The following is a 27,033-nucleotide window of genomic DNA, read 5'->3' as shown; positions in this document are numbered from 1 at the left end:
CTCCCCTGCTGATGTCCCTATTAATGCTGGGGGATTAGCAGAGGATCAGTGTGTCTTAACCTAATAAACAAATTCCAGCAGAACACCTGAATGACCAGCGTTAAGGAACTTGCTAATTAAGAAATTTGGCCGCTAGTGCTGTTTTCCCATAATGAGAACGCTTTGTAAAAAAAAAAAAACTACAAGCGGTCTGTCATCCTGGGGATTGGAAGAAATGTTTCATTTAGTTTTCAAACACATTTTTAAAATCACGTGCTATTATTTTAATTAGAAAATACGCATGGGATGTATTCACCTCGGAAATAAATTCGAAATATCAATAAATATAAAAATATATAGAAGAAAATGTGTGTGTAGGGCAATTAGCACTGTCAAATAAATCCATCTACCGGCGTTTGATTTAAAAAAAAAATTAAGTTTCAGGACTGTTGTCCTGAAACTTAATTTTTTTTTTGTTTTAATCAAACGCTGATGAACGCAAAGAACTTCTGCGATGTACAACGCTACTGCGTTTCACTTTATGTTTGCTAGGGGGCGGCCTTGTAACACTAACGCTCTCATCCATGTTCCGAATGAGGTTATTATGTTATGTACTCCCTAAAAACGTGCGATTTCGTTGATCGTCCGTTTGATCTATCTGTCACTAAAATACACTTATATCGCTCGTTATTATCAATCACCAATATTCACCGTTATCTAATGATTTTCTAACAGAGAACTGGAAGAAGGTGGCCTGTTTTTTTTTCCGATTTATACGAAAATCGTGGGTAAGTAGCTGGCAGATCGTGCCTTCGTTAAAATGAAATTAGAAAATGATGCTTGTCTTCCAATTGCGGGTTTGCAATGTCGAACTTAAGGCACAAACTAATTCGTATTAGTTCGAAAGTTTACAGTGTGAGAATAATTAAATCGAGAATTCTTACTCAAAGCACATTTTTCTATATTATTATTTACTATATATAATCGATACTATTTACAGTATATATATATATATATATATATATATATATATATATATATATATATATATATATATATATATATATATACACACCCAGAATTGGCGGGATTTTTGGCACAGGGATAATAAGCTCTCCGCTTCACCACTGACATCTGCACGAATTTTATACCCCTGAGACATTGCCTCTTTTCCATATTGGATAATTAATCTATTTGTTTCCCTCTTTTCATGTCATTTTAAACTCTACGCCCTTGCTAACAAAAATGTCCAGATCTATTAATGGGTTTAATTTACTTTCCAGATAGCTGAATTAAAAAAAAAAATTCTCTAATTAATTACAGCAATTACACCAAAATGTAAAGAAAAGGCAAAGAAAACAAATACTGCAATAGCCTCAGCAAAACTAAACCGTTTTTTTTCCCTTTTAAAAGGTTTTCCTTTTTTTCGGTATATTTTTGACTAAATTTATATATTTAAATTAAGTGCATTCATTGTATCATTGTTTCTGCTCTTTCTTTTTGGTGCGATCAAGCAATGTCCCCTGGGTCCGGATGTTTGGACAGCAAGAGAAACGATTAGAAAGAGAGAGTCTCCCCCCTGTATCATTTAGTCAGTGAGTATGGGACCAAACCAGTTGCATTTATTATAATTATATTAAACGAATAAATATATGAATACAAGTTACTGCAACACAATTCAAAAAAAAAAATTCTATTAAATGTATTTTCTAATTTAAAAAAAAAAAGGTTTTCACTACTTTAAAATTGTCTCTATAATAATTTTTTTATATATTCAGTCCATGATAAAGAATATTGCTGCAAATGAATTCCATTCCTATTACAAACATTGTGATGGTTTACAAGTCTCTACTTTATAAGTGTATGTTACATTAAAACGAATTGGACTTTGTTTCAGTTCAGAAGTTTCCCTTTTGCAACAACTTTGTATTGAGAGCTAGAGAGGCTTCCTTGTTGTATTGGGCTAATTATTATTCCAGTTGCATCAACGGAAAAACCACCAGCACTTTTTTTTTTATTATTATTATTTCTTTTAATGGAATATAGTCATTATTTTTGCTCCTCTGCTTGTCACCCAATTTCTCGAAATCCCTACAATATGTATTATTACACGATTAGCTAATTTTATTATTGGGGAAGTGTTAATTAGTGCTTTCTGAACTGGAAAGCCCTAAGGGGGATGTGTATGTGTGATTCCTGCACCTGCAATGGGCTACTTGGCTGGGAATGAGGCTTTTAGCCCTGGGAGACACAAGCAAAAGCCCCTTGCTGAATCCAGACTGGGGAAATGTAGCTCAGCACTGCAGCAGGGCCTGTATTTATACACTTATTTGTCTTAGCTCATTGATACCGTTTATTAAATAATGACTTAACTTGGTTCATAAAATATTTCACTTTACAATATTTATTCGTTCTTGTGTTTTGATATACAGAAGATGGGGTATTGTTAAGGAACATTTTGATAAGTGCTGACGAGATAAAACTAAATGAATACAAAAAGGGAATGTATTAGATACTGTAGCTGCAACAAAGTGGGACATATGATCATGGGCCATATTGATGTATTAGGGAGGGAGACAGGACAGGTAGATCATGGGAGAGATAAATAGGCACAGAGTTATTTCTGAGGGGCCTGGGGTGAGGACATCTGTTCCCGGATTCATATTTGGGTGGGCTTTCTCTGGTTCCACTCCATGGCAGCCCAAATCCAATGTGTCACAATCACAGGATGAAATAACCCTGTTATTAATAGGCTAATTATCAGCATCTCCCTCTCCCAGGCGCTTAGAATGAACAATTGGATCAGACAGAATGGCTCGTATGAGCCCTATATGCAAGGGGTGGGCAACCTGTGACTCTCCAGGTCTCGGTCCTGGGTAGGATTCTGAGATTTGCAGTTCTACAGCATCTTGCAGGGAAATGTAGAAATGTATGTATTGTGTAATCCAAAGCACAGTCTATATTGTAGCACAAACACCCAACAAGAAGAAAAAAAAAAGGAAACTTAATTTCCTACTATAATGTGCAAGCTGCAGTTGTTGAAATGCATGTTTGCAATAAACTTGTTTCAGAACCAAAGCCGATCTAAATCACTGTGTTCGGCTACAAACAAGCTGTACGGAAGCCCGGAGTGGTGCAACAGGTGCATGTGCTCATCTGTATTATTCTATAGTGATCCCTTGCCCTCGCTTTATATGCGCTGCCAGTCCATCATAATCAGTCTGTCTGTCTTTGGTTCTGCTGTTAGAATGAATGGCGTTATTATAGGCGTAGAATTATTATTATTATTATAGGCTCAGAATTATTATTATTATAGGCACAGAATTATTTTTATTATTAGAGGCTCAGAATTATTATTATAATAGGTGCAGAATTATTATTAGAGGCTGAGAATTATTATTATTTATTACTATTATTATTAAAGGCGCAGATTTGCAGGGAAAGTTTTGCAGGCACTTACTGCAGCCCTCGCCTTATAGCGAATGATTACAATTGCACTTATACACGGCTGCTGAGCGCAGAGCGCGTTATACAGAGACTGCAGCTAATGGCAAGCATGATGTACCCCGATGATCATCAGACGGATCAGGAGGAGGGAAAAGGCAGGCACAGAGCTGCAGTCATTCCTAACAGGAAACGTCCCATGGTTGCCCCATCCCCAGGCCCCTTTGTTAGGGCCCCACTGCAGGCAGCCTAGTAGCAGGCAGCGGAGGGAGGGTCGGCTCTACGGGGGGCGGGGGTGGATAGGTCCCTGTGATTGACAACTCTGACCTCCCCCCCCAAACTTTCTTTTCAGTGGCAAAAGCTTAATGTTTCCATGGCAAAGAGATTCTCCCGCCAGCCCATCCCCCCACCTGCAGCCAACTGGAAAAACAGCCAACTGGCCAAGAAGATCAGCATCGGTCAAATTATAGGGGAATTCTAACTTTCCCATAACACAGGCAGGCGGTTACCCTTGTCTCTAGCAAACGTCACTGACTTATGTGAGTATATAGATCTCACACACACACATATATATTGAGTAAATAGCTTCCCCAGCCTGTGTCCAGTGAGATCAGGTGCATGTGCCCAACTGACTAATCCCCCTCTGCCTGCAGTAGACCCCCCCAGTGCTGAGAGCTTTGTGAGCCGGGGCTGGACAGATAACATCGCTTCAACTTGTTCTGGTTGTTTTGCTTGAAACTCAAACTACTGTTACCTGCACGGACTCCTTCCAAGAGCAAACAAAAGTCCATTAACAGACTGACACCTGCCCTCCCTTCCCTGAAGGTCCATCATCAGTGACACCTGCCCTCCCTTCCCAAGCCAAAAATAAAATGGAATTTATTCCAGGAGTTTCCTAAAAGATCCTCAGCCACACTCCCGACCTGGGTCTGGGCTACAAACACACAAACATTGTCCTTTTAGTTTATCATTTCCAGAACAAAGAGGGACAGCTTGTAGGGAAACAAAAGTCACTCAGTAAAGTCATAATGCCAATTCTGTTTCATTTCAGCCACTTGTACAACACCAACATTACCCCTCTGAGCATTTGGTCCTACATACAATCTATAATATCCTACATATAATCTATAATATCCTAAATACAATCTATAATATCCTACACACAATCTATAATATCCTACACACAATCTATAATGTCCTACATACAATCTTTAATATCCTACATACAATCTATAATGTCCTACATACAATCTATAATGTCAATGTGCCAGGACTCCATGTGCAGGATCCTGTGGGATTTTGATTGGCTGCTTTAATTATATTTCTTCCGATTTTTATCGATAAGATTTCTCTCTTAGGAGGCTACTATAGGGTTAAAATAACTCAACCTGCAGTGATTCAAGCTTAATTTGTCCTGCGATTCTCAGCAGCCCAAACAATTTAAGATTCTGCTATAAATAACAGGAAAGGCTAACCTAAATATAATGTTCTGCTATAAATCATATACTAATAGTAAGATTAAAAGAATGTTCTGTTATAGATTGTACACAAGATGAAAGGTAAATAGATGTAGAATGTTGGGTTATAATAAATGCTATACAAGTGGCAAGACTAATAGAAGTGGAATCTTCTGCTATAATGATGGGGCTAATACAAATAGAATGTTGTGCAATACTTACATGTTAAATGCAATATAAGTTCTGTACAAGCCTATAGATACAGAATTTATATAGATACAGAATTTATATAAATACAGAATGTATAGAGATACAGAATATACAGTATATAGATACAGAATTTAGAGATATAGAATATATATAGATACAGAATATATATAGATACAGTCAGAATTTAAAGAGATACAGAGTTTATAAAGATACAGAATACATATAAATACAGAATATATATATAAATACAGAATGTATGCAGATGCAGAGTGTTCTGCGCGAAATTGATTAATAGAAAGGGAAAGTTGTGCACTAAATTGAATAGTGGAAGTGGAAAAGCCAATATAAGTGGAATATTAACAGAAAGATGTGGCAGGACAGTATACAGACTATGAATGTGTCTCTCGCAATGAGGAAATATGAATTAAGCAAGTAGGGAGGATTTAACCTTTTCCGACGCGGGCCCCGCTAGCTATAGCGCATCAGACATCACACCTGCCCAGCGGGGAGGAGGGTTAATGCGCCACAGGAGCCGGGGGAGGGGGTTGGTCTGGGAGCGCGGCCTGTGATTGGCTGAGGATTGGGCATTAATGGCCAGGCGCAAAGCCGACAGGCCAGAAGCACTTGTTCTTGAGCAGCAGGAGTTATAGGGAAGTTTTGTGCCGGGATCTGTGTGACAGCGCAGCTTTTTCTCGTGCAGTTTCCCCATCACCCGCAGCTCCAGATGTATAGCATGTTGGACACAGACATGAAGAGCCCCGTGCAGCAGAGCAATGCGCTGAGCGGGGGCCCCGGCACCCCAGGAGGCAAAGGTAATACTTCCACTCCGGATCAGGATCGGGTGAAGCGGCCGATGAACGCGTTTATGGTTTGGTCCCGGGGGCAGCGCAGAAAGATGGCTCAGGAGAACCCCAAAATGCACAACTCGGAGATCAGCAAGCGACTGGGGGCCGACTGGAAGCTGCTCAGCGACTCCGAGAAGAGACCCTTCATCGACGAAGCCAAGAGGCTGAGGGCTGTGCACATGAAGGACTACCCGGATTACAAGTACCGACCCCGCAGGAAGACCAAGACCCTCCTGAAAAAGGACAAGTACTCCCTGCCCGGCAACCTTTTAGCTCCAGGAATCAACCCGGTGTCCGGCGGAGTCGGACAGAGGATAGACACTTACCCGCACATGAACGGCTGGACTAATGGCGCTTATTCGCTGATGCAGGAGCAACTGGGCTACGGCCAACACCCGGCCATGAACAGCAGCCAGATGCAGCAGATCCAGCACAGGTATGACATGGGCGGCCTCCAGTACAGCCCCATGATGTCCTCTGCGCAGACTTACATGAATGCCGCCGCCTCCACCTACAGCATGTCCCCTGCCTACAACCAGCAGAGCTCCACGGTCATGAGCTTGGCTTCCATGGGCTCAGTGGTGAAATCCGAACCCAGCTCCCCCCCTCCGGCCATCACCTCCCACACACAGAGGGCCTGCCTGGGAGACCTGCGAGATATGATCAGCATGTACCTGCCTCCAGGTGGAGACGCCGGCGACCATTCTTCCCTTCAGAATAGCAGACTGCATAGTGTACACCAACACTACCAGAGTGCCGGCGGCCCGGGGGTTAATGGCACGGTACCGCTCACTCACATATAATAACACTTGTCTCTTTGACTCTTTGCTTGCCTGGCAACACACTTCGTTGAACAACCACCACTTGAGGACAGTGAATCAAGGGGTTATTTTGTACAAAAAAAGTTTGCGCAAACTTCCTTTATAGAGCACAATATTTTATGTACTTTTTGTTGGGGGGGGGGGGGGAGGATGATTTTGTGTTGGTTCTTTTAAACCCCAGGGGCTCCTTTATCCCACTGAGCAGAACCTTCAGTTTGTAGAAGTTGGGACTATAATGTTTACACGTTTTAACGACAAGCTCAAGATTGACTTGGGTTTTATCCAAAACTGTAGGTTTTTATCGTTTGCTTTTTTTATTTTTTAGACTTGTCTTTACAAAAACTGTGCGGGTCGCAAACAGGACTTTTTTTTTTTTTTCTTTTAATTTATAGTATGTATTTTTGTTTTTCTCCATTTGAAATCAACTTTTTTTTTTTTTCTGGTTCATACTTAACTGTGAATTGTTTAACCGATCGCCCACAAATGCTTTAGAATTGTTTTACTGGGTTTTCTAAAGAATTTGACATGAAAGTAAACGACATAATAAATTTTTCTATGAGGAATGTATTTGAGTCTCCTGTTTTCTACATGGAATTTGTTTTGTTTCATCTTGCTGTTGGGTTAAGTTCGTAGCCCTTTAATTCCGGTATAAGCAATTGATTTTTGCATTGAGGTTTGTAATTGCCCTCTAATTGTCTCCATAAAACAACTTCCAAAAACTACATTTTAAACACTACATATATGTTTAGGAGGGAAGATTTCTTTACTCCACCATTTATTAAGGCTGTAAGTTAATGAGTTCTATGTAAACTCTATTTCTTATGTTTTCCTATATCTGCTAAACTTTAACTCCTTATTATCCAACCTGGTCTGCCTCTATTATTACTATAGCTTTAATAGACGGTGGTGTTTCTGCAGGAAATATTGCTCTCAAACTCTTGGTAAACATTTTAGTTTTATGGGTTTTTTTTTTTTTTTTTTTTTTTTTTAATTTTCCAAATGATCTACACTCCACCCCCCTCTCCATTTCCCTAACAAATCTCTAGTCTGGCCCTCCACCTCCGCAGCAGCTGAGCAGCAAGAAGCGTTTTTTTTTCCCCCTTGGGGCTAAATAAATCAAATTGCTCCATATATTACCCACCAAACAGACGCAGCAGTTGCGCCTGCAGCCGATCCGGCAAAGTATTCCCTGTGTGGCTAAGGTGCCATTTAATGTGCTGGAGATGCAAATGAAATGATTTAGTCATTGGCGAGTATCTTGGCTCATACATATTTACAAGGGCGCGCTGAGGTTTCTGTGCACAGCTGAATCTGCACTTCACCTGCCATCTGTTGCTTTAATGAGCGTTAGCCCCACAGGCTCACCAATTCCTGACTGACCAGTCTCCATCAGACACTTTCGCCCAGGGTTTCCCTTTTTTTTTAAATTATTTATTTATTTATTGGTACACAAACTTGGGGGTTATGGCATGAATGAAAAATAAAGTTGGAAAGGTTATTTGCTGCCTTATTTTTTGAAAGGAAAGCTGAATAATATACAGGTCATGGAACGCAGAGGTAACTTCTAATACTTTATTTATTAGAATACACAAGTTTCAGTGAGTCATGTGACAGAAATGATATCAGAACTCGCAGTTTATAAGGATATCATTTACAAGATATTCATGGCTTCTGTGTACTATATAATGCATAAAGTACCCCTTCTCGTAAACAGGGGCGATCCTGGCCCCTCCGGCGACCTGAGGCAGCAGCAGTTGCTGCTGCCCCTCCTCCCCCGGAAATTTACTCTTAAAGTACCAGGAGCAGCATTTTTGCTGCCCCTGGTACCTAGTGGGGCGCTGCCGCCTGAGGCGACAGCCTCAACTCGCCTCATTGGCGGAGCACCCCTGCTCGTAAATTATAAGGATATTATAAGTTACCGCAGAGTTTCATGATCATATAAAAACACGAGGCTGAAGGCAGAGTGTTTTTATACCGGTCATGAAACTCCGAAGGTAACTTCTAATATCCTTATAATTTACAAGAGGTGGTACTTTATTATAATACACAAATTTCAGCGAGTCATGTGACAGAAATGACATCAGAACTCACTGTTTATAACTGATGACATTAGAACTACCCATTTATAAGGATATCATTGACAAGATATTCATGGCTTTTGTGTGTGTGTGTGTGTATATATCTCTATCTCTCTCTCTCTCTCTCTCTCTCTCTCTCTCTCTCTCTCTCTCTCTCTCTCTCTCTCTCTCTCTCTCTCTCTCTCTCTCTCTATCTATCGTCCATGTTGGGCCGGCACTACTAGTAAGAAAAGTGTTTGGTGCCTGGGTGCTATCAGCAAAGTAAGTAAGATATCCTGGAAAATGGCGAGCACTCACAGGTCTTAAGATGCAAAAAATCGGTGAAATTTATTGAAAATAAATCACTGTCGTTTCGGCTAATCCTATAGCCTTTGAGAAAGGAAAAAAACACTGATTGACACTGTTCTTGTCCTGCAAATACATAACCATCAATATGGTGCTTTCTATAGATCTGTTCTAGAGTTGATTTATATGGCTCCCTCCCAGTACCCCAATCAAAGCTGTTGGCGGGATGCGACACTTGCAGTCAAACAATACTTGGTGGGTAACTGTCTCTTCCTCACTTAATGCAAAGAAACAGGAAAAAAAAAGAGACTTGAGAAATTTGTGGTGTAAACGAACTATGCTGTATGCAATGACTTACTGTCTAGGTTCTAAATGAAAAAAAAAAAAGATAAACTATCCTATCTCTCTATCTCTCTATCTCTCTATCTCTCTATCTCTCTATCTCTCTATCTCTCTATAAATATATATATATCTATATATGTATGTATGTATATATATATATATATATATATCATCTATCTATATCTATATAATATTTGGATAGAAAAGGGCAAGCTGCAACCAGAAACTATTAAAATGAGGAGCTTCGTTTTTTTGTAATTAACACTGATCTAGTGCAAATCGCTCTGTTCAAAAAGGTGTATGGCTTCTCTGTTGTGGTAATGGTAATAATTTGGACATGAGCTTGTTGTGGGTTGGATGACGGCTAACTGTAATCATGTGCTTATTTTGGGGACCGATTGCTATAACTATCCCCAGGAAAGAGAAAACTATTCTGCATAAAACCTGAGCTTTCAATTAAGAGAATAGCTACATTTGGAGTTGCAAGTAACTCTGAAACAAGATTCACACAAAGAGCTGACAGTTTATACTATACAAGAATGAGGACCATCTATAAAACTCCTTCATCTAAAATTGATGTTTTGGTTAAATGTAACATTGGAATAAAGTGTGGCTGGCTACAAATAGGTGCCATTGTTGCCAGTGGTATAGAAAAATATGGAACAGGGCGGTGATTAGAAATCAAGTTCTCTATTTTCTTCACTCCTGCAAGATGTAGGCCCCCTATGATTTACTGAAACATTCATTTTTTGGGGGGGCATGGGAATCAGAAGACTCTCAGCAAGTTGATGACCCCAGAGTAAAGAGGATTTGGGCTCTTGGGAAACAATGGGATCTATTAGTAGCCACCTGCAATAGTAAAATTAATGATTGGTTGTGGGGTTTAGCCCTGTTGGAGTCCATACCAGAATGATCTAGTTCTTCACCTGAGACTTCTTGTTAGGGGGTCTTTTCTGACAGCCTTTTAAAAGATTTATCCGTGGCTACAGCAGTTCATGCAAAACTCTTTTCAACAACAAAGTTGCATTGGCACTGCAGGGGTAACACAAAATACAATCTATACAGCTCCCACATTTATTCACATTTGTTTTGCTCTCTCTCTCTCTCTCTCTCTCTCTCTCTCTCTCTCTCTCTCTCTCTCTCTCTCTCTCTCTCTCTCTCTCTCTCCCCCTCCCCTCTCTCCTTTTCTCTCTCAAACTCTGTAAAGGTAAGCATGACTTAGGTTAAAGAATATGACAGCCCATTTGGTGTAAGTTTTTTGGCATTATGAAAAGCATTTTGCTGATGTTAATAACATCCAAATTTTCTGACCATGTAAAAAATTGGCTTAAGATGACATAAAGAAAAGTGCAGTTCTTAAGGCCACGAGTTTGTCATTTGATGATTTTCTGGTATGAACAAACATTCTGCTCCAATTTAACACCATTTCGGCACTAATCACACGGGGCGATTTGTTTTGCAAAACTTCGGGCGACTTCAGAAAACTAATTTCCGTGTGTGATTAGTGCCGGCGATATTGCCAGCGCAGAGTGAGGGAAGGCGTTCGGGGAGATTGCTCGCCACATAGACGAGGCGATTAGTAGCCAGGCGACTAAATCTCCCCGAAACGCCTAGTGTGACCTTATCCTTAAAAGGGAATGATCAATATCTACCAATTTCTGTGTGGTGAGCAGTTCCCTATGTGCCATTTCCCTAATAACCCATGATAAATCTGCACTACAGTGGGCAACAAAACATATCCATTTTCCTTCCCACTGGCACTTAAATTGCTGGTGAGGAAACATATGAGTTGCTCCGGCTTTCTAAAGTAGCCTGAAGTTGCCTTGCGAGGAAACTTTGGTCTACATAAAAAACTTGAAGCAGCACATATGTTTTCCCACCGTTGATTTATTTTATTGCTGGTGGGAACGTTTTTTCAGGAAATTATTCACCTGCGGTAGTGCTACTGTAGGCAACTAATCTATTGGTGGCAAATTTATCAAATTGTGAGATTAGAGCTCACCACAGAATTAGAGCTCATCCACTTTCTGTTCATTCCTATGAGATTATTAGAAGCCTATTTATCAAAGTTAGAGTTTACTATTTGATAAACAGGCTTCTATCCCATAAGAATTAACAGAAAGTGGGTGAGCTCTAATTCTGTGGTGAGCTCTAATTTCACAATTTGATAAATTTGCCCCTTAGTGTGCCATCAGGCATAATCTATTATAGAATACCCCTGTGCATTGTCATAACATAATATTGCATAACTTTGTCCTAAACCACAGGTTCTGCCAGAAAGTCCACGTGGGGCTCATTTATCAACACTGGGCAAATTTGCCCATGGGCAGTTACATATAGCAACCAATCAGTGATAAGCTTTTTAAAGCCAGCTGCAAGTGGAATAATAAATGCAGCTATCTGATTGGTTTCCAGGGGTTACTGCCCATGGGCAAATTTGCCCAGTGTTGATAAATGACCCAAAGTGTGTGAGAGATCACTGGCTGCCCCAACAAACAACAAGAGTTAGAACTACCACTTTTACAATCAGTCTGCTTTTTTTGTTTTTTGCTAGGGTCCTTGGTCCCATCAAAGAGAAAGCAGTTAACATTTCAGGTTGGTGAAAATAGCCAAATTCAAAGTAGCAGTTTAGTTTCTAACTATAGAAATTTCATAGATAGAACAACCCCCAGTGCAGCATTTCCCCCAGAATTCTAGTGCAATTGCAGAAACACGTCAGCACTCAACTTGGCTGCACCTTAGACTCAAATTAGTCTTCAGTTCACCAATGTGCATGGTGTCAATAATAGCATTATTATTACATTTCAAGTGCTGTGACTGAGCTGCAGGCCAGCATAAATGTCTTGCATATATAAATTTATATATATCCAGGATTCATCGGCACTCACCATTCACCTGATAATTTGCCAGGTGCTAACCAAAGTATCAACAACAGTCCACGAAAGCACTCACGGCCACGACCATCAAGTATAAATCAAAAAAGTTTTATTCGTGAATGCTGTATCAATGCGTTTCGGCTCACAAAGAGCCGTCGTCAAGATAGTAACCAGAAGTGAGACACATCATTAAATAACCCCCATATCCAATCAACTTGCATCTGGTTAAAGCATCACACATACAAGTTAAATAGCGACGCCCTATTCTCATTTCAGTGCACAATAAAAAATTCTCACACCCAAATAGGTGACCATTAACCATTAAATATGTGACAGTGTTTCTCTGTGCATAGCCAATATAAGGCATATAGAAAGGCACTACTGTTAGAAAAGGGGTTAAAATATCTGTAAAAGTTAAGAAGTAAATACATGTATTTCATGTATTTAGTGTGTGCATTATAACCACTTAAAAATCTAAAAACAATGTGAAGGAGAATCTGTGTTCAAATAGCAACAGTATCAAATCAATATTTACTCCATCAATGTTACAGTATCATAAGACATATCCAAAATATTTAGTCACTCTGCTGCATATATATATGTCCACTGAATGGGATGTATATTACAAAGTCAATGAATGCGGATCTTTCTACAGTTGTTGGAGATATTTTGTTGTTTCTGCATCCAAGCAAATTAATTCCTTTTTTTTGCGAGTGTTGGCAACCTTTGGAGCTATGTATATATATATATATATATATATATATATATATATATATATCGCTGACATTTCGGCTGATACAACAGCCTTTCTCGTATATATATATATATATATATATATATATATATATATATACGAGAAAGGCTGTTGTATCAGCCGAAACGTCAGCGATTGTCCACTAAATAAAAGTTCACTCATTTCTTCTAAGACCTGCGAGTGCGATCTCTACTATTTCTTATATATATATTTACTGGCTATGTGAAAACAGTGCAGCCAGCAGTATGCTTGGGAACTACACCATTATTAATCCTGCAAGTACAGTATTATACTTTAGATATCTACTAATGGGCTGCAGGAAGAGGCCTGAGGTGTTATACAGGTATGGAACCTGTTGTCCAGAATAATTGATACCTGGGGTTTTCTGGATACCGGATTTTTCCATAGATTGGATCTTTCAACCTCAAGTCTACTAAAATAAAATGTAAACATTAAATAGACCCAATAGGCTGGTTTTGTTTCCAATAAGTACAAGCTGTTTTATTATTACAGAGAAAAGGGAAATCTTTTTTTAAAAAAATTGGATTATTTGATTAAAATAGAGTCTATGGGAGATGGCCTTTCCATAATTTTGAGCTTTCTGGACAACAGGTTTCCGGATAACAGATCCCAACCTGTACTGTAAATATCTGTTGCTAAACTAATGGCCTGTAGGAAGACTAGGAATCCAGATTCAGTACTGCCCCAAACACTGACCCTTTTGCCCACCTCTGCGGTATCGGGTTGATCCGATTATTGTCCTCTGCCCCAACATGAACTTTAAACCTGCCTGATCGATATCAGACATGTATTGGTTGGGGAGGCCTGTCTGAGGCAGATAAGCTGCAGGCTCTGTCTGATCTGACGGAATCGGCATCTTATATCGGCCCATGTACAGTATGGTCACCTGTAGTCTGGTAAGGGAGGACATTTCTAATCTAATAAAGGAAATAAATAAATACATTCAGGCTTTATTTGCCATGTACTCTTTTTGTTTTTTTGTCTTTTATTTTTTGAAAAACCAGGACCAGTCAAAAATAATAACAGTCTATTGATCAGTATAGCAAGTTATTTTGTCAGCTAATGGCACATAATACATTTTTATCATGGTCAGAGTACCCACTATACACCATATAACTCTAATTTCACTTCAAGTTAAGCTTTTAAGATCTCTTCACTATGGCAGGCAGTCTACAAATTGCAGAGGTCAGTAGGTTATCAGGTTAGTTTATGGGCTGAAGGATAGGTGTCAGGCTCTTGTCCCTAATAATGTGCATTCACAAGAATGATGCTCTCAGTGATATCTGTATTAAAGCACATTCTGTCTGATCTTTTGTTACATACAGCCTAGAGGTAAGAATATACCTTTCTGCATGCAAGAAGTTTTGCAACAGAATTGTACAATGTGGTGACTGCAAAATAGCAAAGAAACATTGAAATAGTATTCAAAAGTAGGAAAGAAGTAGAAGCGTTAAATAATTCACAAATTGCAATGCTTATAATAAATGTATGACACCTTTAATAGACTTTAATACTTAAAGGAGACATTTGTCTGTGTAGGACATCCCTTTCTTGTATATTAAACTGCATGAAAGGAGCAACAATATTGACTTGTTAAATTAATGGTTTAAAGATAACATTAAGGCAGTAGTTGCTGGATATTTCAATTCAAGCCCCCCTCAAAAGTTTAACAATTGATCAGGGTCTCTCTTAGTTTATAAAAAGGTTACAGTTATAGGGAAAAACACCCCAAGTCTCACCTTAATTGACCTTCAAGCTGATTTTTAAGTAAATCTAAGTGAGCAAATAGGCTTTTTTTCCCAAAACTCACCCTAACTGGTCACGAGGGTGAACCCCCCCTTCCACTGTCCAAAGCCCCTCTCCCAGGGGATCCAGCCCTGAAGTATAAGAGCCACTGAACTAAAATCTATTCAGATAAAGGATTAGTAGAATGGTTTAAAGATTCCTGGCTGAAATCCTCCAGGAAAGACTTTAATATGGATAGAGAAGAGAGAGAATGGAGTTAGGAACTAAGCCCTAAAATATAGCACAGCAAAGTCAATGAGAGTGTGAAAGATGTATAGGAGGAATTCCTGACCCGTTTCACCTAAATTTCACGAAACAGCGTTTAAATGCATTTTTTTTTCCTCCGAAACTTGGCAAAAATGTTGCTCATCATTAGAAGAAGACTCCATTCTTTAAGATAGAAAGATAGCAAATGTTTATTGCAATACTAAATAATTTTAAATGTCTGAGATTCACATATGCAATACAGGTATAGGATCTATTATCCAGAAACACACCCAGAGAACTCCGAATTAAGGGAAGGCCATCTCCCATAGACTCAATTCTAACCAAATAATGTAAATATTTTTTACAAATGATTTCCTTTTTTTGCATGTAATAATTAAACAGTTCCTTGTACCAGCTAAACTATAATTAACCCTTATTTGGAGTCAAAACAACCCTATTGGGTTGGAGATCCAAGTTACAGAAAGATCTCTTATCCAGATCCGGATCTAAATTACTGTTTATATTTTACTAAACCCTCTTCAGTGCTTTTCCAAACTGTTGTATAATTTGATTATTTAAGCACCCAGGGATTTATATTTCATGGGTAGAGAGCTCCTCTTGGGACTCTCTCTATCTCTTGGCCTTTCAAGTCTGGGGGAACCTGAACGGACCCCATTGGCCCAATAAAAAGTCACTGTCCTTGGCATCTTACAGCAGCGCTTCTGGCATTTGTCAGAATTTACAGATTCACATTCTGGGCCTGTCAATGCAAGTTTTGAGGTTAACCAATATCTTTTCTCGGTCTAGTAACTGAAATCACTTGCTACTAGAAGTAGTACAACTACCTACCAATGACGTGGCTGTAAATAAAACTTAAAAATGTTTGGTGTGTGTTTACCATGCACCGTGCATGCTCTGTTCACCACCAACCATGCATTATAGAAACTCTGTAAGTCTATGAAGAATCTAAAATGACTCACTAATGACTAATTTTACCCATTCTGCCATCAAGTTTACAGCTTAAAGTGCAGACATTTTAAATATCCCTATTTGTGTACACAGAATAGTTCGAGAAAATATTAGACATGTTGATATTGTACCACCCCTGCACATTATGGTACAGGCATGTAGTTCTATAACAACAATGCATATCCACCCCCACCTTGCTAAATCACTGCACTTAGCATTTTAAGCCACAGATCCCTTGTATGTTTTTTTTCTCATCCATTTTAGCTGATGTCTGCATGTCTGTAAGCCGCACCCAGAAAATCCATCACCATGTACTGAGTCACATTTAGCAAAAATGGAAAGTGGGTCCTAGGCTTTGGCTGCTGGCAGTGAACAGATAACGAAGCAATTTTAATATTAAAAATACCAAATCATTTAATAGCCAAGCTTACCTGAACCCGAGAAACCTGCCTTGTATTTGACAAAATTTCATGTATTTGGCACAGAAAAATATTTCATAATCTAATCAAAATGCAAACTTTATCTCCTTTGAAATATTTGCCTTCCTCCAAATTAAACTCCATAGATGGCCAGAAAATGGCTTCATTTCATTTTCTGATAAATTTAGGAGAAGTCGTAGCAATTCCAAGTACCATTTCATATGCAACAAACATGGTGGCTGCATTATCTAAACCCTTTTTGTCCCTGGAAAGAAATGTGTCGCTTCACTGCACGTCTATATACATATTTTATGGATACTTTAAAAAAAAAACTTGGAGAATAAATCTAAAAGAAAGAAAAACATTATAAAAAATGAATACGTGTCTTATGAGAAGGATTTTTTGTTTGTTTTTGCACTGCAACAAACAACTAAAAACATGAATTACATGTTATAAAAAATGAATGTTAATCCTCAGCACAAGTTGCTTTGTAAAGATCACCTATAGGACTAATGCTTTTATTTTAGAAACTACGCATATAAATATGTAAAAGAAAGTTAAAAAAAATGTTTTTCCTTTCCTAGATCATTTTTTATCAAAAAGCGATTTAAAAAAATGTGGGCTTGGTTGTCGTGCACTGTTGTTGAATTGAACTGTAAAATGTTGCCATAGATTTGTTTGAGATCTATCATTAGGAAGGTGGGATTTTGGTTCTCCAGTGTAGATTTCACACAGTTCGTGACACCTTGGAACGCCTGGAAGGAACTACATGTTCAGGGATTTTCGACAAACAAAAGAGGGTGAACAGAGCGTGGTTTAACACCTTCAGTTATTAGGAAGAAAAACACATGGCATTGTTCAGTAATTAATCCCAGTTATACAAGCACACTGGAGTTTTTTTTTAAATAACTAACCGTGAATGTCCTGTTATAGTAGTAGTCACACACTATGATAAAGCTTTATGTACATGGGTATAATCTAATACAGTAGAACCTACATTTTACGTTTTTCAGGGGACCAGGAAAAAAATAATATAAAATCCGGGATGAATGTAAAATCAGGGAAATGTGTTAAAGTAACCTTTTCTGTATGTACTAAAAGGATATAAACACAGGAGTTCATTTTATTTTGAGATACAATATTTACTGTGTTAATAACAAGGTTTTTGCCGAGTTAATGTTACACTATGAGGGCATGAGCAAGTCCTCTCTGTCAGTCACATAAACAACCTAAAGCAATAAGTGATTGGTGCAAGACTGTATAAGGGGCGGATTAATTGGAATTGACTAGTGATGGGCGAATTTCTCCCGTATTGCTTCGCTGAAAAATGTGCTAATTTCCAGCGAAATTCACAAAACGGCGATAAAAATTTGCAATACTCGAAAATTGAGCCCCGCTTCAATCTTGACGCCGGAGTTAAAGTCAATGGGTGTCCGAATAGTGTTGACACGCAACGGTTTTGACGGCGGCAATTTTTCGCTGGAGTGTCACTAATTTATTCACTGGCCGCAAATGTGGAAATTCACCTTGAATTCGCGCCTGGTGAATTTATTCGCCCATCACTAGAATTGACCATTTACAGGCAAAACCATGGCAAAATAAACATCTGGTTAGTATTTTAAATCTCTTTATTTAACAAATAATAACATTCTTAGAGAAAAAAAAGCTTTTTAGGTACATCAGGACAAAATTTTGATGCAAAATCCGGGAAATGCACCCATTGAAATGCAGTATAAATTGGTGAGATCACAAATAAAAAATGTAAAATGAGGGAAAACTTAAAATCAGGGTACTTAAAAATCGAGGTTTCACTGTATATTGACATAAAACAAAGGGCAGGATGAAAATGTATTGCCGTCTTGTGTCAGCTTATTGTGAAGCCTTAAATATTCAGTGATCAATATGATTTTGTGCTTTATGTCACCTTATATTTAGGATTACAACAAAGTTCATATGTAAGCGTATTTTGCTTATACACTGCACCTTAGAGAATAATTAGATTATTAAAGGAACAGTAACATCAAAAAATGAAAGTGTTTTAAATTAAAAAAAAATGTAATGCAGTGTTGCTCTGCACTGGTAAAACTGCTGTGTTTGCTTCAGAAACACTACTATTGTTTATATAAATAAGCTGCTGTGTAGCAATGGAGGCAGCCATTCAAAGTTTCAGATTACACAACAGAGAGCAGATAAATTCTGTAGAACATAATGGTGTTATCTGTTATCCACTATTTAACCTGTGCCATATAAACTTTTTTTATTTCCTCTATTGCTACACAAGCAGCTTGTTTATATGAACTACTGTTGTGTTTCTGAAGCAGTTTAGTTTTACCAGTGCAGTCTAACAGTTAGGGATTTATTGAATCCACTATTTTGGATTCGGCCGAACCCCCGAATCCTTCTCGAAAGATTGCATATGCAAATTAGGGGTGGGAAGGGGGAAAATGTTTACTTCCTTGTTTTGTGACAAAAAGTCACGTGATCTCCCTCCCAGCCCAAATTTGCATATGCAAATTAGGATTCGGTTTAGGTTTGGCCGAATCTGAATCCTGCTGAAAAAGGCTGAATCCTGGCCGAATCCCGAACCGAATCCTGGATTCGGTGCATCCTTACTAACAGTACATTATACTGTATTTCCATTACTTTCATTTTTTGAAATATTTGCTAGATTTAGCTGGTCAAGGTTTTTTTTTTCCTATTCTGCTGCTTTAAGTTGATTGTGGTGAAAAGTCAATGAAAAATGTTTTCATACCAGTAGCAAAATATTATAGGATTCTGTGGGAAAATCTTGCTAATGCAGGAATATTTTATATTTACTGAACTAAAGGTTCAGTATCTCTATAATAGTAATGATCCAGGCCTTCAAAGCTGTGGCAGGAGTGTCTCCTCTTGACACAGGTCACATAACTTGCCAAATAACTTCCTAGATGACAAGGCTTATGAGTGCGTCACATGAGAAATATGGTATGGGAACTGTCACTCATGAGAAAGATACACACAGACCAAACTGCTTTGTGGGTGATGGCTCTACAAGATAGAGCAGGTCCTCATACAAGTCTGAAAGTGTTGCATTAAGAAGACTTCTATAACAAAATTAATGTTTTTTTTCAAACTGAATTGAAACAATAATGAAAAAGAGGAACAATACTAGAATATGTAGGTCTACCAGGTCTAGTCTAGGAGTCAAAATAGGCCCTGGCATTCCAAGTACACCGAGGACCAAACCACCCCAATAAACAGTGAGTCTTTATGGCATCTTATAGCTGCACCTCTGGCATTTGCCAGAACCCACAGTTTGCCAGTCTGTGCCTGAGGTCTACTGCAAGTAAATAGCTGTTTAACATTTTGGGGCCCATTTACTTAGCTTGAGTGAAGGAATAGAGAAAAAAAAAACATCGAATTTCGAATGTTTTTTTTGGCTACTTCGACCATCGAATGGGCTACTTCGACGAAAATTAAAGGATGAGGAGCAAAACGCTGTGGTTGTGTTTATTAAAGGCTACTACACGACATGTTTTGGGTCATTACATACCCTTTCTCAAGTGTAACAAACACAGAACAAACAAGGCTATAAAAGCCCTCCCATCAAGTGAGAAATTAGTCAAAGGGGCGTGCCATCAATTAAATTAACATCATATGAAAAAAGCAATTTTTTAAAAATTTCTAGAAACATTATTGTGTTAAAAAATTTCTGAAAAAACATTAATGTCCATATATCCATAAATCAACATAGATTGTGCTTTAAAATCTTCTGTGTTCCCATCAGTGCTGTAGAATGATAATATAAATACACACTATTTAAAAACATATAAAATCCACATGAGTACAAGGCATATAGAACCTAATGCTGTTCTTATCTTATCTTTTTTGAAACAATGTATTAGTCACATACCGTATCAATACATAATGTAACATAGTAACTATACTCAATTAACCTGCAATGAACAGGATCCTCTATTCCATTTAACATAGCTATTATTTCGCCATTTATTTAGCATGTTTTCAGCATTAGATAAATCTTACCATATACTTTATTCATCTATGTTGAAGTAAATTCAAGGCCTGCAAAATCAAAAGAAGAAAAATACAGTATAAAATATTTTATAGAAATGGTTTTAAACTCCAACTGTCATTTAGCCCATCCGGGGTTAGTGTATTCAGCCTTTTTATCCATTTCCCTTTTTCCCTTGTTGGGATAGCGGTTTACCCAAGCGAGGATTTGATGCATTCTTTGAAAGATTGAAAAGGCAGTGCGGAGAACGTCATTTGCTTATTTTGGGTTACTTCGACCTTCGACTACGACTTCGACTTCGAATCAAACGATTCAAACTAAAAATCGTTCAACTATTCGACCATTCAATAGTTGAAGTACTGTCTCTTTAAAAAAAAACTTCGACCCCCTAGTTCGCCACCTAAGACCTACCGAAGTCAATGTTAGCCTATGGGGTAGGTCCCCATAGGCTTTCTAAGTATTTTTTGGTCTAAGAAAAATGGTTCGATCGATGGATTAAAGTCCTTCGAATCGTTCAATTAGAAGGATTTAATCATTCGATAGAACGAATAGCGGTAAATCCTTCGACTTCGATATTCGAAATCGAAAGATTTCAATTCGGCAGTTGAATATCGAGGGTTAATTAACCCTCGATATTCGACCTTAAGTAAATTTGCCCCTTTATCATTTCAAAAATAGGCATTTTTTAAAGTTACTGGGACCCACAGTAAAATCATTTTAGGACCCCTCTAAAATTTGTGAATACAAAATTCTTCATAAACATATACTGAAACTGCTTATCAACTAATGCCCCATTGCTCCCCTATCTCCCCAGAGGTGGTAGAGTCTTCTTCCTCTTTAGTTACACCCCTGACTGCAACTCTACAATCTCCTTGTATCGTTTTTTAATTTGTAATGGACTCACAGTACCAATGTTCCAAGTCATTACATTTTATTGTCCCCAGCCTGTCCAAGGGTTCCATAGATTGGCATCATCACACAATCCTGACATCCATTCAACCACTGTTTTAGGAGACCACATTGTGTTATTTTTGGAAATATTATGAAATCAAGATATCAAGATATATGTGTATATCATCATAGAGTATAGGGCACATATCTAATCCATCTTAAATTGTTTATTTGCGTGCATTGCTGGTGACAAGGTAAATAGTAAAATCAACTGCAGTATCTTGGATGCTTTTTTGCAAATTGAGTCAGAAAGCACCTGTTGAGCGGCATGAGGTGTGTTTGTTTGGCTTTCCTGAACTTTAATAGTGGCCCTGTAGCATACCATTGCCTGTTAAGTTGCCTGAATGTCTGTCGTAAGACGCATGCAAAATAGATTGACATGCTAATCAAGTTCCTTCACTTTGCACAAAGCCAACGCCCGAAGGCAGGTTACATTATAATGGTAAATGGAAATGAAGGTCGAAGAAGAAACTTGCTGTAGTTTCTGGCAGGAAAACAATTTTCATAACACTATCCCATTTTGTTAAATATACAGGATTAAGATTTGAAATCTATATAAAGAAGTGTATCAAAGAAAGTCTTCATTTGAGAATGTGAAATATGTGAAGATGTCATCTGATGCTCTGGCTTCTGCATATAAGAATCCAAGCTGTGTAGAACTACAATTCAAGGGGAAGGGAACTTTGTTTCTGCCACAGCTGGAGGGCAGAAGGTAGGCATCCCTAAAAGTGTTGCCTGAAGCTGACATTCTTTAACACCGTACTGCCTACTGCATTTCCTCTGTTACTACTATTAGCTGAGACCTGAAAAACAATGTTAAGTCTTTTCTACAACATGTGATAATTGTCAGGTAACATCTGATATCAGAGGTGTACGCCTATATATATATAGCAACTATAGCATGAATACATACAAGCATCTAAATATAGAAAAAATTACACACTGCTTTAAAATTCAAAATTAGTGACGAGTGAATTTTTTTTGCTAGCCTCGGATTTGCGAAGAAATTCCACATTTTGTGATCTGCAATTTTTTGTTCCAAAACTGAGTGAAAAATGAGGATGGAAAAAGTCTACAAGACTAAAAAGTCGATTAAGGAGACATTTTCTAAAGAGAGAAAAGGAGAAAGGTACCCCGCATAAAACCAGTTATCAAAACAAACATAAAGGTCACATTTTGATAGTTTTGATAAGCGGGGAAGAATTGAAAGTTTCTTAGTCACCTAAAAATTTTTTTAAAAACTAGTTTTATGTGGGGTACCGTTCTCCTTTTATCTCTATAAAAAAATTCTCCTTAATCAATGTATACTGACCTGGGTCAGACTGCAATAAAAGTGGATATAATTTGAAATAGTTAATGCAGGAATAAGTGTAATGTTTCTTCTTTTTGTTCCAAGACAAAAAAGTCGCCATCCGAAAAAACACCCATTGACTTTAACTGATTTGGACAAAAAAAGTCGCCATAAGAAAAACTGTCCATACCACTTGCCATAATTTGAGCCATAGGGTAAGCAGTAAGTACAGGGCTCTGTTGCACCTAGGCCACCCAGTGCTCCATATATTGTGTGCGATTAATGCATACAAACTTAAATATATTCAGTATGTATGTTATGGATCTGTTTTTTATTCAAATCCTCCATAATGAAAAGAAATAAAAGAATATGTTTGCAAGAGCTAACCACATGGCTTCAGAAAAACATCACTCTTAAGAAAAAAATACATTATGGAAATGGCACAATGGGCAAGTTTGGCTGATTTGGGGGCAGATTTACTAAAGGGCGAAGTGACTAACGCCTGCGAAAATTCGCCAGCATGACGTCATTTTGGTACTTTGCTGATTTACTAATGGGCGCAGCCGTAACTTTACTAGCAAAGGAGATTGACACTGGCGCTCATTCGTACTCAATGCAATAAACTGATACTTTTTCCTCTGTGGTTTAATTCTGGTATCGCAACACCTTGCTTCCATCCAAAGCCATCAATAGTGATTCCAAAATATAGGTGTCAGTACAAAACAGCGCAGAGGTTCTGCTGCAAAAGTGCCTTTATTTACAAACACGACATGTTTCGAGCACCAAAGCTCTTTATCAAGCTCATTCGTACTCAACCATCAGGCGAAGTTTTGCTCTGGCGAAGGGACGTAACTGTGCAAATTCACTAAGATGCGGATTTTACTGAATGTTACCTCTTGCGCCAGACTTGCCTTCGCCACCTCAGACCAGGCGAAGTGAAACAGAGTAGATAGGACTTCCTCAAAAAAGTCCCAAAAAATGCTAGCGTCTTTTTCTTTTTTCGGGGTGATAGGTTGCAAAAGAGCGTACATTTTTTGGGGGGTAATCGGTTTCCCCCCTACATTTCCTAACATATGGCACATAAACTATACACTGGGCTCATGTGTAGGGCAATATAACCACTCTATTTTATTTTATTACGTTTCCCTGGGCTTGTGTAGTGTAATGTATTTGCTGCAACATATACGTCCATTCAACTTTAACTTCCCGCCGTATGCAAATTAGCCAATGCTAGTGCTACTTCGCTCTGCTTTCTGAATTAATGCTAGTGCAACTTTGCCAGCGTTCGGCACCCTGGACGCAACTTCGCGTGTTAGTGAATTAGCGCTGTCTGAGCGAATTTTCGAAGTGTTGCGCTGCCTGCGAAGCTGTTACTGACGAATTTTCGTCACTTAGTAAATTTGCCCCTTGGTGTCTGTTCCCTCATTGCCTACTCCATAATCATCTCAAATCACCAATGCAACTGCTTTTTTGTGAAATAGCTACATGGTCAGCTGGCCATGAGACTGGGGGGGAGTGGAGGGGGGGTGAGTTCATGAAGAAAGTGTCCTATAAGGACCCCTAGACTCCCACTCCCTCTTTCCCTCCTTTGCTGCATTCAGATGCCCAGAGCATGACTTTTATAGGGTTATTTACTAAACCTCGTTTTTTTCTGGTCAAGGTTTTTTTGGGCAAAAACTTGAATTTTTAGAGGAAAAAAATGCGAATGTTTCAAGATTTATCATACCGTGAAGCTGCAAAAAGTCCAAATCCGAATATCCATTGCAAACCTGTCGAGGTCATGTATAAGTCACCGGGAGGTGTCCCTTTTACAATTTGACGATATCGGGATCTGAATTGGGTTTCGTACAATAATCCAAAAAATGTGGGGTCTTCAGGCAACCAATCAGAAAAATTTTTATGATTTGACTTTTTCGAGTTATTTTATAAGATTAAATCGTGGATGGGAGTTTGGTCGAGATTGGTTTAATAAAAATTTGAGATAAATTGGACTTTTAATAAATAACCCCTTAATGTTCCACAAGCCAAATCCTAATTTCCTCCTTATCCTGAATAGAGAACTGGAAAGCAGCCTAATTCCAAATCAAATCATGGATTCAATGCAATCCTAATTGGCTCCAGTCAAATGTAGAAGAAAGGTGAAGATTTCAGATTAAAGATTTGAGTATTGATCCAATTGGCCAAATTGGGCAAATATTGCAATACCAATGCTGTTTGTGCCTGAAAATATCATGTACCATTGGCAAAACCTTTCTTTTTGTAGCATAGGATTTATAGGGTTTCTTTTCTACTTTGGAGGCAGTACCAACAGAAAACAGATCAAACCTATTGTTATATATTAAGTGGCCACACAGAGTACAAGAAAATTAGAATAAATAAATAAAACTGCATTCGATACACTTACTGTTTTAGCTGCTCTTGTTACGCTTTTGGCACTCTGTTGGCACACATCTACTTTCTTTATTTAAACATTTTCAGTACAGCAGGATAAAAGAAAGACATCTGCTGATACAGATACAAGGACACATTCAAGCACTTACAGAGCACAATGGTTGCAGGGAGATTTTTTTTCTCATGATTATTGGCAGCAGTTCAATATAACAGGATCATTTTTAAAAGTTTATTTATTTTTTATTTAACATAAGTGTATATTTATTTGTTTCCGAAGGCTAATTATTTTGTACTGTCACAGAATTTCTGGGCAGTATCCTCGCCTTGGGACTTTATATAAACGCAGAACCATCAGCAACTCTTGCTGAAAACATATTCACTATGCAAAATAGAAGCACAAACCTTTAGTTAAGTTTGTGAGTTTCATTAACTAATATGTGATTTATTTATGGCCCTTATATTGCTAATGGCTCACCTTTCATTTAGTTTTGCCAATATAAAACTAAATTCATAGTAATAAGTTTAAATGTATACAGGTATGGGACTGTTATACAGAATGCTCAGAACCTGTTTTTTTTGGATAACAGATCTTTCCATAATATGGATCTTCATACTTTAAATTCTACAGGTATGGGACCTATTATCCAGAATGTTCAGGATCTGGGGCTTTCTGGATAATGGATCTTTCTGTAATATGGATTGTCATACCTTAAACCTACTAGAAAATCTTGAAAAATTAAATAAACCCAATGGTCTGGTTTTGCTTCCAATAAAGATTAATTATATATTAGTTTGGATCATGTGCAAACTATTGTTTTATTATTATAGAGAAAAAAGTAATCATTTTTAAAAATTTGGATTATTTGGATAAAATGGAGTCTATGGGAGACGGTCTTTCTGTAATTCGGAACTTTCTGGATAACTTGTTTCCGGATAATGGATCCCATAACTGTACTAGAAAATCATGTAAACATTAAATAAACCCAACAGGCTGGTTTTGTTTCCAATAAGGATTAATTATATCTTAGTTTGGATCAAGTACAAGGTACTGTTTTATTGTTACTACAGAGAAAAAGGAAATCATTTTTATAAATTTTTATTATTTGGATAAAATGGTGTTTATGGGTGACGGCTTTTCTATAATTTGTAGTTTTCTGGATGATACCGGTATATGAAAACATGTCTCACTGTCTGTTCCATTATAATGAATTGCAATCATATTTTTTTTATTTTCATTTTATTTTTGTTATTTAGTAAAACTCGAATTTATCACATGTTTTTATTTAACCAAGCTCGACCAAACTCTCATCCACGATTTTATTTTAGCAATAAACTCGAAAAAGTCGTATAGGAAAAAACTCGATAACATTTTTCAGATTTGATGGCCGAATCACTTGATTTTGTTATTGCCTGAAAACACAAAAAAAAAACAGTTCAGATCACAACTAATATATTACCTTTACAGATTTGAGATGGAGGATTTTTGAACTTTTTGCTGCTTTGGGTATAATAAATCTCAAAAAAATCAAGTTTTTGCCCAAAAAACCCTGACCAGAAAAAAACGTGGTTTAGTATATAACAACCTGAGGGTAGATTTACTAGTAATATACTCACCGGGGGTAAGTGGACAGATGGTTGCTCTGATTTCCAGACACTGGCGAGAGAAGGCGTGCAGACACGGGAGAGCGTGCAACCTGCCAAGGCCGAACCGGTGCCTCTACCTCCTCCTTCGCTGCTGGTGCTACTGCTGCTGGGGAGCCCACCATCATCGCCTTCCTCTGTGGCTTTGAGTTCTTCCTCCGGCCTCCTCCGCAGGGCGTCCCCCTGCAAGTCCGAGCCACAGTGTTCCTCCTGTAATGAGAGCAACCGGGCCAGCTTGCACTGTTTGGACTGCCA

General features: G+C 38.1%; 1 protein-coding gene and 1 long non-coding RNA gene across 2 annotated transcripts in view; both read left to right on the top strand.

The window, feature by feature from the left end:
* The first annotated feature begins 463 nt into the window (after window positions 1–463).
* Window positions 464–27,033, top strand: part of LOC121397027 — a 47,689-nt gene continuing 21,119 nt past the window's right edge. The window contains exons 1-2 of the long non-coding RNA XR_005963361.1: window positions 464–767; window positions 1,494–1,574. This is a non-coding gene — a long non-coding RNA (uncharacterized LOC121397027). The remainder of the gene's footprint in view (window positions 768–1,493; window positions 1,575–27,033) is intronic.
* On the top strand, window positions 5,731–7,323 carry sox3.L (SRY-box 3 L homeolog; the record flags this gene model as incomplete). The annotated part of the gene is given in 1 exon segment (NM_001173404.1): window positions 5,731–7,323. A coding segment is annotated over 1 exon segment (924 nt). The 3' UTR covers window positions 6,739–7,323.

Source organism: Xenopus laevis, chromosome 8L (genome assembly GCF_017654675.1).
Source record: "Xenopus laevis strain J_2021 chromosome 8L, Xenopus_laevis_v10.1, whole genome shotgun sequence".
Lineage (NCBI taxonomy): Eukaryota > Metazoa > Chordata > Amphibia > Anura > Pipidae > Xenopus > Xenopus laevis.
This window is presented reverse-complemented; position numbering and strand designations above follow the sequence as displayed.